This window comes from Neoarius graeffei, chromosome 21 (assembly GCF_027579695.1).
Source record: "Neoarius graeffei isolate fNeoGra1 chromosome 21, fNeoGra1.pri, whole genome shotgun sequence".
NCBI classification, from domain to species: domain Eukaryota; kingdom Metazoa; phylum Chordata; class Actinopteri; order Siluriformes; family Ariidae; genus Neoarius; species Neoarius graeffei.
In genome coordinates this window covers 30,612,863-30,625,834 of record NC_083589.1, presented here as the reverse complement: position 1 = coordinate 30,625,834, position 12,972 = coordinate 30,612,863, and the positions used below count along the sequence as shown (strand labels likewise).

At 42.0% G+C, this 12,972-nt stretch overlaps 1 protein-coding gene across 1 annotated transcript in view; it reads right to left on the bottom strand.

The window, feature by feature from the left end:
- Nucleotides 1-6,902: 6,902 nt before the first annotated feature.
- ndufa12 (NADH:ubiquinone oxidoreductase subunit A12) overlaps nucleotides 6,903-12,972 on the bottom strand; it is a 28,982-nt gene continuing 22,912 nt past the window's right edge. Inside the window, exon 4 of the mRNA XM_060903611.1 lies at nucleotides 6,903-7,181. Coding sequence (XP_060759594.1) covers nucleotides 7,001-7,181 — 181 coding nt within the window. The 3' untranslated portion in view covers nucleotides 6,903-7,000. The remainder of the gene's footprint in view (nucleotides 7,182-12,972) is intronic.

The following is a 12,972-nucleotide window of genomic DNA, read 5'->3' as shown; positions in this document are numbered from 1 at the left end:
GCAGAACCACCTTTTGCAACAATAACTTGAAGCAATCGTTTTCTGTATGACTTTATCAGTCTCTCACATCATATAGTGGAGGAATTTTGGCCCACTCTTCTTTACAACATTGCTTCAGTTCATTCAGGTTTGAGGGCATTTGCTTATCCACAGCTCTCTTAAGGTCCCGCCACAGCATTTCAATTGGGTTGAGGTCTGGACTTTGACTTGGCCATTCCAACACTTTGATTCTTTTCTTTTTCAGCCATTCTGCTGTAGATTTGCTGGTGTGCTTGGGATCATTGTCCTGTTGCATGACCCAATTGCAGCCAAGCTTTAGCTGTTGGACAGATGGCTTCACATTTGCCTCTAGAATACTTTGGTATACAGAAGAGTTCATGGTTGACTCAATGACTGCAAGGCCCTGTGGCTGCAAAACAAGCCCAAATCATCACCCCTCCACCGCCGTGCTTGATAGTTGATATGAGGTGTTTGGTTTTCACCAAACATGTCACTATGCATTATGGCTAAACATTTCCACTTTGGTCTCATCCAAAGGACATTGTTCCAGAAGGCTTGTGGCTTGTTCAGATGCATCTTTGCAAACCTTAGCTGTGCTGCCATGTTCTTTTTAGATAGAAGAGACTTTCTTCTGGCAACCCTTCCAAACAAGCCATACTTACGCAGTCTTTTTCTAATTGTCCTGTCATGAACTTTAACAAGGGCGGCATGGTAGTGTAGTGGTTAGCGCTGTCGCCTCACAGCAAGAAGGTCCGGGTTCGAGCCCCGTGGCCGGCGAGGGCCTTTCTGTGCGGAGTTTGCATGTTCTCCCCGTGTCCGCGTGGGTTTCCTCCGGGTGCTCCGGTTTCCCCCACAGTCCAAAGACATGCAGGTTAGGTTAACTGGTGACTCTAAATTGGCTGTAGGTGTGAATGTGAGTGTGAATGGTTGTCTGTGTCTATGTGTCAGCCCTGTGATGACCTGGCGACTTGTCCAGGGTGTACCCCGCCTTTCGCCCGTAGTCAGCTGGGATAGGCTCCAGCTTGCCTGCGACCCTGTAGAACAGGATAAAGCGGCTACAGATAATGAGATGAGATGAACTTTAACATGCTAACTGTGGCCTGTAGAGTCCTAGATGTAGTTCTTGGGTTATTTGCAATTTCTCTGAGCATTGCATGGTCTGACCTTGGAGTAAATTTGCTGGGACGTCCACTCCTGGGAAGATTGGCAGCTGTCTTGAATGTTTTCCACTTCTGAATAATCTTCCTCACAGTAGAATGATGGATTTCAAATTGTTTGGAAATGGCCTTATAACCCCTCCCAGACTGTTGTGCAGCAACAACTGCTTCTCTAAGATCATTGCTGATGTCTTTCCTCCTTGGCATTGTGTTAACATACACCTGAGTGTTCCAGACCAGCAAACTACCAAATCTTCTGCTTTTTAAGAGGTGGCCACACTTGCTGATGATCAATTAATCAAATTCATTTAATCAGCAACACCTGGCTGCTAATTGCCTTCATAATTTCTATAGAAGCAGTAAGGGTGTACTTAATTTTTCACACACTGCTACTGCATTTTTGGCTTACTTTGTGTTAAATAAATAATGATGGCGTGAATATGTCATGTGTTATTGGTCATCTGAGGTTGTATTTGCCGAATTTTAAGACCTGGTAAGGACCAGATGATTTTATATTATGTCCTGATACTTAAAAGAGGGTGTACTTTCTTTTTCACATGACTGTAGACAAATCTAACAATATAAAAGAGCTTACAACGTTCTGTACTATATAATGGAGAGGACTAGGATCCTCCAAGAGTGTCTCCAACCCTGTTAGACATTAGTGGAAGACTCTGGTACTTAGCTTTTCTGTAGAAAAAAGTGCTCTACTTAAAATTTAGCTCAATTTCATGGCTTCATCACAAATTTACAATAAGATACTGAGAAACTCAGATACCAAAAATGGTCATGTACATCGAACAAATTAAACCGAAAGGTGACAGGGGAAAGGAACAGAAATTTCGCCCCAACTGCAACCTAACCCCAACTTATCAAAAGGATAAGATATACTATCTAAAAACTACAGAAATACTATTAGGAGATAGGAAAATATATACATTATTTTAACGAGGCCGCAATTAATGATAGACGCAAAAATATTCATAACTAATTAAGGTAAGTTACCGCACTGAGAAAATGTAAGAAGGCACCAGCGTGCAGTCGGTTACACGTTCTCAGTGTTGCACTTACAAATAGAACTAGACAGAGACTGCAACTAAAGTCACAGTAATTTGTGCTAGCTGTTACAAACCGGGACGTCTGGTCACCGTACCCTATAGATCCGGAACGGTAAGAAATAGAGAATGACGCTTAGTGAGGAAAAGTTGCGCCCTGAACAAAAAAAAAAAAAAGATTTGAAAAAAAAAAAATTATGACAGATAAGTGATTGAAAAAAATCCAGTTTTTCATCGATCATTCTGGTTCGGTGATCCAGATCAGCACCAAAAGTCATAGCAATGTAATTCAGCCCAGAGGTGTTCTTCATGAGAAATTTGGTGATGATGATTGGTTGAAAACTGAAGGAGAAATAGTGTCCTAAAAAACGTTAGGAGAATAATAAAGTAGAAAGATCCTGAGTGAGAGAAACAATTTTACGCTACTGCTGCTTGCGCAAATTAAAAATTGGCTATATGGTATCTATATTTACTTCAAGTCTGTGTAACGCCTCGAAACCAGACACTTTTTCCCTTCTACAAAGCAACAATCATTATGTTGATTGACCATGTGTTTTTGAACCATAGCTGATCCAAAAGGCTATAAATTAATGGAAACTCAGTAAAGATCAGCTGATTTTCACAGAATCTGCCGAGACTGAACCGGAAGATCCCGAAGCGGTGTGTGACGTCACACGTGTAACAATTTGGGTATCGATTTCGTTCCTGTGCGCAGCAGTGGTTAGACCAGTCTCGATATGAAGTCACGTTCTGGAGAGAATTCTGATAGCGATTGGGATTCTCATACATCGGATGAAGGGGTTGATGATTATCAAGGATATTCCGGAGTAAATGGTTATCTTTTCGAGCCCCCAAGATGAAAAACAGATGCCAGTTCATTCAGTTCACGACAGTCTTCCTCTGTAGCGCGTATGAGATGGAGCGATAGATGGATAGATACAACCCCGATTCCAAAAAAGTTGGGACAAAGTGCAAATTGTAAATAAAAACGGAATGCAATAATTTACAAATCTCAAAAACTGATATTGTATTCACAATAGAACATAGACAACATATCAAATGTCGAAAGTGAGACATTTTGAAATTTCATGCCAAATATTGGCTCATTTGAAATTTCATGACAGCAACACATCTCAAAAAAGTTGGGACAGGGGCAATAAGAGGCTGGAAAAGTTAAAGGTACAAAAAAGGAACAGCTGGAGGACCAAATTGCAACTCATTAGGTCAATTGGCAATAGGTCATTAACATGACTGGGTATAAAAAGAGCATCTTGGAGTGGCAGCGGCTCTCAGAAATAAAGATGGGAAGAGGATCACCAATCCCCCTAATTCTGCGCCGACAAATAGTGGAGCAATATCAGAAAGGAGTTCGACAATGTAAAATTGCAAAGAGTTTGAACATATCATCATCTACAGTGCATAATATCATCAAAAGATTCAGAGAATCTGGAAGAATCTCTGTGCGTAAGGGTCAAGGCCGGAAAACCATACTGGGTGCCCGTGATCTTCGGGCCCTTAGACGGCACTGCATCACATACAGGCATGTTTCTGTATTGGAAATCACAAAATGGGCTCAGGAATATTTCCAGAGAACATTATCTGTGAACACAATTCACCGTGCCATCCGCCGTTGCCAGCTAAAACTCTGTAGTTCAAAGAAGAAGCCGTATCTAAACATGATCCAGAAGTGCAGACGTCTTCTCTGGGCCAAGGCTCATTTAAAATGGACTGTGGCAAAGTGGAAAACTGTTCTGTGGTCAGACGAATCAAAATTTGAAGTTCTTTATGGAAATCAGGGACACCGTGTCATTCGGACTAAAGAGGAGAAGGACGACCCGAGTTGTTATCAGCGCTCAGTTCAGAAGCCTGCATCTCTGATGGTATGGGGTTGCATTAGTGCGTGTGGCATGGGCAGCTTACACATCTGGAAAGACACCATCAATGCTGAAAGGTATATCCAGGTTCTAGAGCAACATATGCTCCCATCCAGACGACGTCTCTTTCAGGGAAGACCTTGCATTTTCCAACATGACAATGCCAAACCACATACTGCATCAATTACAGCATCATGGCTGCGTAGAAGAAGGGTCCGGGTACTGAACTGGCCAGCCTGCAGTCCAGATCTTTCACCCATAGAAAACATTTGGCGCATCATAAAACGGAAGATACGACAAAAAAGACCTAAGACAGTTGAGCAACTCGAATCCTACATTAGACAAGAATGGGTTAACATTCCTATCCCTAAACTTGAGCAACTTGTCTCTTCAGTCCCCAGACGTTTACAGACTGTTGTAAAGAGAAAAGGGGATGTCTCACAGTGGTAAACATGGCCTTGTCCCAACTTTTTTGAGATGTGTTGTTGTCATGAAATTTAAAATCACCTAATTTTTCTCTTTAAATGATACATTTTCTCACTTTAAACATTTGATATGTCATCTATGTTCTATTCTGAATAAAATATGGAATTTTGAAACTTCCACATCATTGCATTCTGTTTTTATTTACAATTTGTACTTTGTCCCAACTTTTTTGGAATCGGGGTTGTAGACAGAGAGAGATATGCAGAACGCGGTGGTTACCTTTCATCAAACAAAACACCCCCTCAACTCAAAATTTTTCTTCGGGTTGGCGCTCGTTCTTCATCCCGTGATCTTCATTTCTGACCTCCTCTCCTGTCGAGATGAGTAAAAACATCTTGGGTGCTGAACTTTTTTGCGCAGAGGTCCTGCAGAATCCCCGTACTGCTAAACAGCTTTCTTTTTTTTCTTTTTTAAATTGATAGTCATCAAAATTCAAGCACACAGACATCTGGTCTTTTATCAACTTGTTTTTTTTTCTGTTTTCAGGTGGATCGAGGCGTTTCAGGAGGCCATGATTCTTTGACTATTGTGGATCCTGATAGTTTATTAGAACTCCTTGTTTTTTTTCCCCCCGGCCTGCAGCAGTAAAGTGAGGAACAGTGTGTGAGCTCAGAAGACACCTATGAAAGTATTAAAACGTGTGGAACAAAGGACGCATAATGAGCAACCTAGCAAAGAAAGGAGGAGCGCATCTTCCAGCTGTCCTCCTTTCATCCTGTCCTCGACGGCAAAATCTAACAGGCGTTTGAGATCGTTGAGGTTGTGCACGAGTGACTGGAAACACCAGAAACCCAAGACCGTTAACTTTCTGTTACTGAGCTTAAATTAGATTCTCCGTTACATTCAAATCAGCGTGTGTGTGTGTGTGTCAAATGAGTGAAATGATTCTGTAGGTCAATGGATGAAATCAGATTTTACATTAAAGATCCCAGCCAGATTCTGAGTCTGTGTAACGCCTCGAAACCAGACATTTTTCCCTTGTACAAAGCAACAATCATTATGTTGATTGACCGTGTGTTTTCGAAGCACAGCTGATCCAAAAGGCTATAAATGAATGGAAAATCAATAAAATCAGCCGATTTTCACGGAATCTGCCGAGACTGAACCGGAAGATCCCGAAGCGGTGCGTGACGTCACACGTCACAATCCGGGTATCGATTTCATTCCCATGCGCAGCAGTTTTTAGACCAGTCTCGATATGGAATCACGTTCTGATAGTGACTGGGATTTTTATATGTCGGATGAAGGAGCAGATAATTATTAAAGATATTCCGGAGCGAATGGTTATCTTTTCAAGCCCCAAGACGAGAAACAGATGCCAGTTCATTCAGTTCACGACAGTCCTGCTCACCACCGATAGCGCACCACCAGCCAGAGAGAATTGGAAACACGGATTGGTTTGTGGATTTTTATTCTAAAATATTGACACGTACCTCAATAAATGCAGAAATATAATCTTTAAAACGTACACTTATTCAGTGTAATTACTGAAAGAAAATATGAAGTGGGTGATAATGGGGGAATCGACGAACTGTCCAAATGTCATTTATTAAATAAATGGGTTTCTTTTTGCTCCAGTAATTCCCATGTGGTCGTTCTGGTGGTGATGAATCAGATATTATTATTAGTCGGTGACACAAACCTCACCAACTGTCGCTTTAGATTCGTGTCATTTCTCAGAAATTTGTGAACTGAACGTCCTGTTGTAGATGGATTCGAACATCCGAACACAACTCGGCGCTTTCACGTCGTTACTTTTGTAAGATTCCGTCAACAATATCCAATCTCAGTGAGTAAACAAGCACGGGGTCAGACGAACGGAAATGACCCAGATAACCGGGTTCCACGCGTGACGTCATGCGAGATTAGCTGCGATTTATTGATAGTTTTGTGCTTGATAATAAAATATTATTTTCCCCCTGCTTTATTAATTCATCTTGGTCGTTACTAATGATATTCATTTTAAAGCATTACGTACACTTTAAACAAATGAAGTGTATTGACTGCTTTAGTACGAGATGGGAACGAGTTCCACAGTTCTAATAAGGTAAAGTATGAATTCCTGTAGTTATCCTGTTTGTGTAGATAAATTAAGTTGTAATTGTTGGAGTCATAATTACACGTTCTGTAATACGGCTCAGACATATCGAAGTAATTCTTACTGTGTTTGAAAATAAATCCAGACAGTAGATCAGGTTTCTTTAGAGCTGTAGTCAGGAAAGAAAACGCAGGAACTCGTCAACTCTTAAGCCACTTAAAAACACAAATATCATTACAAAGGAACAGTCTTCATTTGAAATATGATTTTTGATCAAACACACACACGGGGAGGTTTTTTTTTAAAGATTTAATCATTTACAGTTATAAATCCCATCTATAATTTACACAAGATTCAGACAGATAACGATGTGTTGTACTGAACTTGGAGTCACTGCTGTCCAACTTTGGGTGGTACCCACTCGTGGATTTTCTTCGGAGTGGTGGAATACGGGACGTAGCACGCAGAGGTTCCGCTCACGTTGATCTGGTGGATTTCCGCCAAAAACTTCTTGGGCTCTGGAGGATGTGTTGTGGGAGGGTCATCAGTCATGCAGTGCAGCCACCGGTGCCTGAGACACACATTCACATGTGCAGCTGTTCAGCGGATTAAGTACTGATGCCAAATATCCTGAGTGAAAAGGTCTTGGTGGGGTTTATTTTTTGTACTGTACTGTTTATTGAACCATTAACCAGCGACAACATGGCAACATAAAGTCACCCCCGAACAACAAGCCACATGAAGTACAACAAAAGAAATCTCCACGTACAGTATTTACACATCTACAATAAATACAAGAAAATGTAACTAGATGTGAAATCTGAGCTCTCTCACTTCCTTATTCAAAAGGAGCCCAAGTGGCAGTGTCGTCATAGTGACAGCTACTGAACAAAGCTACGCTCCAAACAGAACTTTCCAGAACAGCTTATTTTCGGAGATCGAAAAAAAAAATAAATGCTCGTTTGCTCTGACTGGCTGCAACTGATCAAGTCTGTGTCAGAGTGAAATCAATACTTTTGGCTTCTTTTCAGTTTGACCTGATTCCGTTTCCCTCTGCATATTTGAGTGGAAAAATATCTCATCTCATCTCTAGCCGCTTTATCCTTCTACAGCAGGGGTGGCCAACCAGTCGGAGCCCAAGAGCCACAATTCTTACTGCGTTACGGCAAAGAGCCACATCGGCACATGAACATGGGCACACAAATATTACCCTTCCTTCTGCGCGCGCGGACACACACACACACACACACACAGCCACATTGATGTCACACTCCAACTTAACCAATGCCCCACACCAACATGATAATGATACATTTACTGCAGTACCAAGACCACAGGCCAGTCATTTTCAACAGTGGCGACTGGTGAAGAAAATTGTAGGTGGGGCACAAAGGCAGACATTGTTTACATGTGGGGATTCCCCCCATTGGGGGGGTTCCGGGGGGCCTCCCCCGAAAAATTTTGGATTTCTTAGATGCAATTTCCTGTATTCTAGTGCATTTTGGAGTTACCTGTTTAACATCGAAAATGCAAAAGCCATTTTGATTCAGCTTGAATTCTCAATTGCATGACCTGCACAAGACCTGCATTCAAATAAATAAGTATTCAAATAAATACAGTCAGTCGGAAAATGGAAATTACAAAGTGCTAATTTAATTTCCTCAAACAGTACGTGTTACTGTCTCTGATTGTTTTGTACATTTTTTGAAGAGCTGTACCTGCGTTTGTGATTGACTTTTTAACGTGATTAACTTGTGTTTACGAAGTTCACTCCCTTTCGGAAAGTCCTGGTCGATTTTAGCATGTAGTGAGCTGAAGTGACGCTGAAGATTTGAAGCCTTGAAATGCGACAATGACGACTGACATAGAAGGCAGAATGGCTTGCCATAACGTTCAATGAAAAAATATAAATCCTCCCACTCTGTTAAAAACGTCCTGTTTTCATCTTCATATTTTCTTTTTGAAGTGCATTTTTTCCCTGCCATTTTGAGATCTGAAATTTAGCATATCATCTCACGCACCTGCGCATTTGTCATGATGTGAAAATACCGTAATGAAACCAAGCGAAGCACCTTTAATAAAATAACCGTAATTAACTGCAGTGAAGCGAAAACCCACATAAAACCACAAACGAACACCAACTTGGACGTGAAGGTGAGAGCCGCATGACACCAGGCAAAGAGCCGCATGCGGCTCGCGAGCCGCGGGTTGGCCACCTATGTTCTACAGGGTCGCAGGCAAGCTGGAGCCTATCCCAGCTGACTACGGGCGAGAGGCGGGGTACACCCTGGACAAGTCGCCAGGTCATCACAGGGCTGACACACAGACACAGACAACCATTCACACTCACATTCACACCTACGGTCAATTTAGTGTCACCAGTTAAAGTGCCATTCCACCATTGGATGTATTCTTTGGCATAAAATACAATATATTTTATGACAACATGACTAGATAGAGAAATCTTTTAGCTTCAAAATGGATATATCAAACATAATTTTTTGACAACGACAAGTATATTAATTTTGCGACCAAAGTCACCTACCCTTTTAATTTCCGCGCGGTAGTGAAACGTGATGTCATCGGCAGGTTCCCCTTCTTGTGTACCACGTGTCGGTCTATTTTTAGACCAGGAAACCCCCAAAGTGAGAGAGTCATTTCTGCTCGTATATGGGGAACAAAAAAATTGCAAAAAATTTTGAGTTAATCTTTCAGTTAGCTAGATTTATTGGTATTAGCTAGATGTATTGGTATTATTTTTATCGCGTTCTATCCGCCATTGCTGATAATATGTGCCACGTCACACGGTACACAAGAAGGGGAACCTGCCGATGACATCACGCGTGGAAATTAAAAGGGTAGGTGACTTTGGTCGCAAAAATTAATATACTTGTCGTTGTCAAAAAATTATGTTTGATATATCATTTTGAAGCTAAAAGATTTCTCTATCTAGTGATACTGTTTATATATATTGTCAAAATATATTGTATTTTATGCCAAAGAATACATCCAATGGTGGAATGGCACTTTAGCCTAACCTGCATGTCTTTGGACTGTGAGGGAAACCGGAGCACCCGGAGGAAACCCACGCAGACACGGGGAGAACATGCAAACTCCACACAGAAAGGCCCTCGCCGGCCACGGGGCTCGAACCCGGACCTTCTTGCTGTGAGGCGACAGCGCTAACCACTACACCACCGGGCCGCCCCAGTGGAAAAACATGAAAAAGGAAACTTTTACTGAAGCTCGTAAAGGAGCTCACTTGCTTATGGAACAGAAGTTACCAGCCTTCATACTGCAGCAGGGATGAGTTCTCCAATCTGATTGGTCAGAAGGTCTACATTATTTTTGTATAACTGCACAGTGAATACTAGCCATGTAACGATTTACACAATTCAATTTCAGTCATAATATTTTTTTAGACAAAAATAATTAAATGAAAATTGTATTCCTCCCCCCACAACATTTTCTTGTTCTTAAATCTCATCTCATTATCTGTAGCCGCTTTATCCTTCTACAGGGTTGCAGGCAAGCTGGAGCCTATCCCAGCTGACTACGGGCGAAAGGCGGGGTACACCCTGGACAAGTCGCCAGGTCGTTCTTAATCAACTTAAATATTATTTTTGTTTAAAAAAAAAAAAAAAAAAAGGGGGAAAAAACCCCTCTTTTGTTTCATTTTCTTAGTAACCAAAAATAATTATTTACCCACAAAGGGTGGAGTAAAATATAACAGCCTATTAACTAAAATACGCCTTTTATTCATAAACTTATGGACATTTGTACTCCCTCCATTTGCTTCTCTTTTCTTTATCTTTCAGCAGTCTGTAAAGAGAGAGAGAGAGAGAGAGAGAGAGAGAGAGAGGGCGCTCCGATTTCTTATTAAATCTATTTGTACAGTTGCTCACACAACTCTTTCCCATTTTAGATCTGTTCTGTGTGCATGCTTCTGTATTAGAGCTGTGTTACTTCCACCTTCTGTGAAGTTACGTGCATTCCTGCTATTGTACACTGTTGCGCACTCTGCTGTCTAAACACCACAATTACAGCAAGGAAAAGCTAAGAGATTACGCAGCCTCATAATACTCAATTTTTTATTTAATCGATTCAAATAGTCAAATTTCTATCGCAATTTATAGTCACATGACACAATTACATGCCTAACGAAGACAGTAGTTCCAACTGTAACATGAACAGGTTTATACTGAGCTCATTGTCATACGTTATTGTTTCTATAGCAATAGCCCATACACAGGAACATCTATGGTGGATATGCCACATAATCTAAGATGAATAATAAATGGGTTACCAAAAAAAAAAAAAAAAAAGGGGGGCTTTTTTTTTTTTTGTAAAACAGTCACAGTGCTTTGCAAAGTTTCCCAGCATGAGAAAGTCTTCAGGACAGAAGCGTTTATGCTTTCCAGTTTCTCTGGAAAATGACAAGCTGTGTTTTTTGAAAGGGAGACAGAGAGAGAAAGCATGAATAAGAGAAACAGAAGGCAAATAGAGAGAGACAGAGAGAGAGAGAGAGACAGAGAGAGAGAGAGCATGAATAAGAGAAACAGAAGGCAAATCGAGAGAGAGAATGAGAGAGACACAGAGACAGAATGAGAGAGAGACAGAATTAGAGAGAGAGAGAGACAGAATGAGAGAGACACAGAGAGAGAGAGAGACACAGACAGAATGAGAGAGAGACAGAATGAGAGAGAGAGAGGGCAAATAAGAGACGGAGAGAGAGAGAGAGAGGGGGAGGTGCTGGTAACTTTATCATCTATAAAGTAAGTGATTATAGGAAATACCTCGTCTCTTGGATGTTTAAAGCTAGACGGCCTGGATGGGTCACGTGATCCGAATCAAGATGGACGCTTGAGACTTTTCTCCGCTCCAGGCTTCAAATAAATCCGTGACTTTCTCCAAGTAAACTCAACACCATCAGCAGAATTGTACTCTAGAGATGCCTAGACCGCAACGCGACAAGGACTTTCCGATTTTTTCATCATCGGGTTCCGCCGTTAAGAAGAAAACTGCTCAACAAGCGGCCTCACGTGTCCCGAGCGAGGCTAAGCAAGGTGATGTTCACACCTCGGAGCTAAGGCTAACTGACCAAGCAACTATGGAGCAGATCTTAGCTGAAATAAAGTCTGCGGCCTCCCGGGTGAACGACATGGATGAATCAGTCGGCGCTCGCCTGGATATTATTGACGGTGCACTGAACGAAATAAAAGTATCTGTCACCTCGGTGGAGAGCTCTTTATCGGCTCTCTCTAATCGAGTGATGGACCTGGAAAAGCGCTTGGAAGAGGTTGAGGAGAGGGTCTCTGCTACAGAGGACAGCCACAGTGCTCACGGAACCTGCATAGCCACCGTGGGAAAAACAGTGGAGCAGCTGCAGCTGAAAACTGACGACTTAGAAAACTGTGGCAGATGTAAAAACCTGAAAATTATCAACCTCCCGGAGAAAACGGAGGGCAACATCTCTCTTGCAGACTTTCTCCAGACAACATTACCGACTTTAGTCCCCGCTGGAGATTGAGCGCGCCCACCGAGCCCTGGCTCCCGCTCCGGCTCCAGATAAGCCCCTGAGAAGCGTCTTGGTCTGGTTTCTACGATATTCCCAAAGAGAGGCTGTGCTGAGCTGCGATGAAGAAACGCGACATCCACCATGGCGGCTCCCAGCTACTGTTCTACCCTGACCTGTCCGTGGAGGTCCTGTGAAGGTGGCGAGAGTTTGACACCGTGGGGAAAGCGCTGGCTCGTCATAATAAATACCATGGATTTGCCTACCCAGCACGCCTCCGGTGTCTCCACGAAGGGCAAATTCGCCTTTTTGATACCCGAGTCTGCAGCTGCATTTCTGGATACTCTTAAATGAAGTAATTTCTTCATCCCTAATGTTACCACTTATAATGGAGAAGGTCGGAACTTATGTGCACTGAGTCCCCACTGAACAATGTGCACTTTTCTGTGACCACCACATGGATTCTGAGAGAACAGTTTACACAACGGAGCTGATTTAATTTGTAGTTCTCTCTCTTGGAAATAAGGTGATTTTAGTTCCTTTTCCTCCTCTTTTTTCTCTTCTTCTCCCCCACCTTTTCCAACAGAGAATGCATAAAAACTGATCATTTTGTATTGTATTCAGTTTGATCTCACACTCTATAGTGCTTTTTCCTTTCCATGATGTTTACTTACAAATATAGCACTTACCTTTTTAATTTAGCTTTAATAGTTCATAAACCCTTGTATCCACCTTGTGTGTAGTTTGTATTTAAAGTACACCTTGCGCAAATGTTGCGGTCAAAGCAGAATTCGGAAACCCATCATTCTGGGGTAGCGGCACGCTGGTGTAGTGGTTAGCGCTGTCG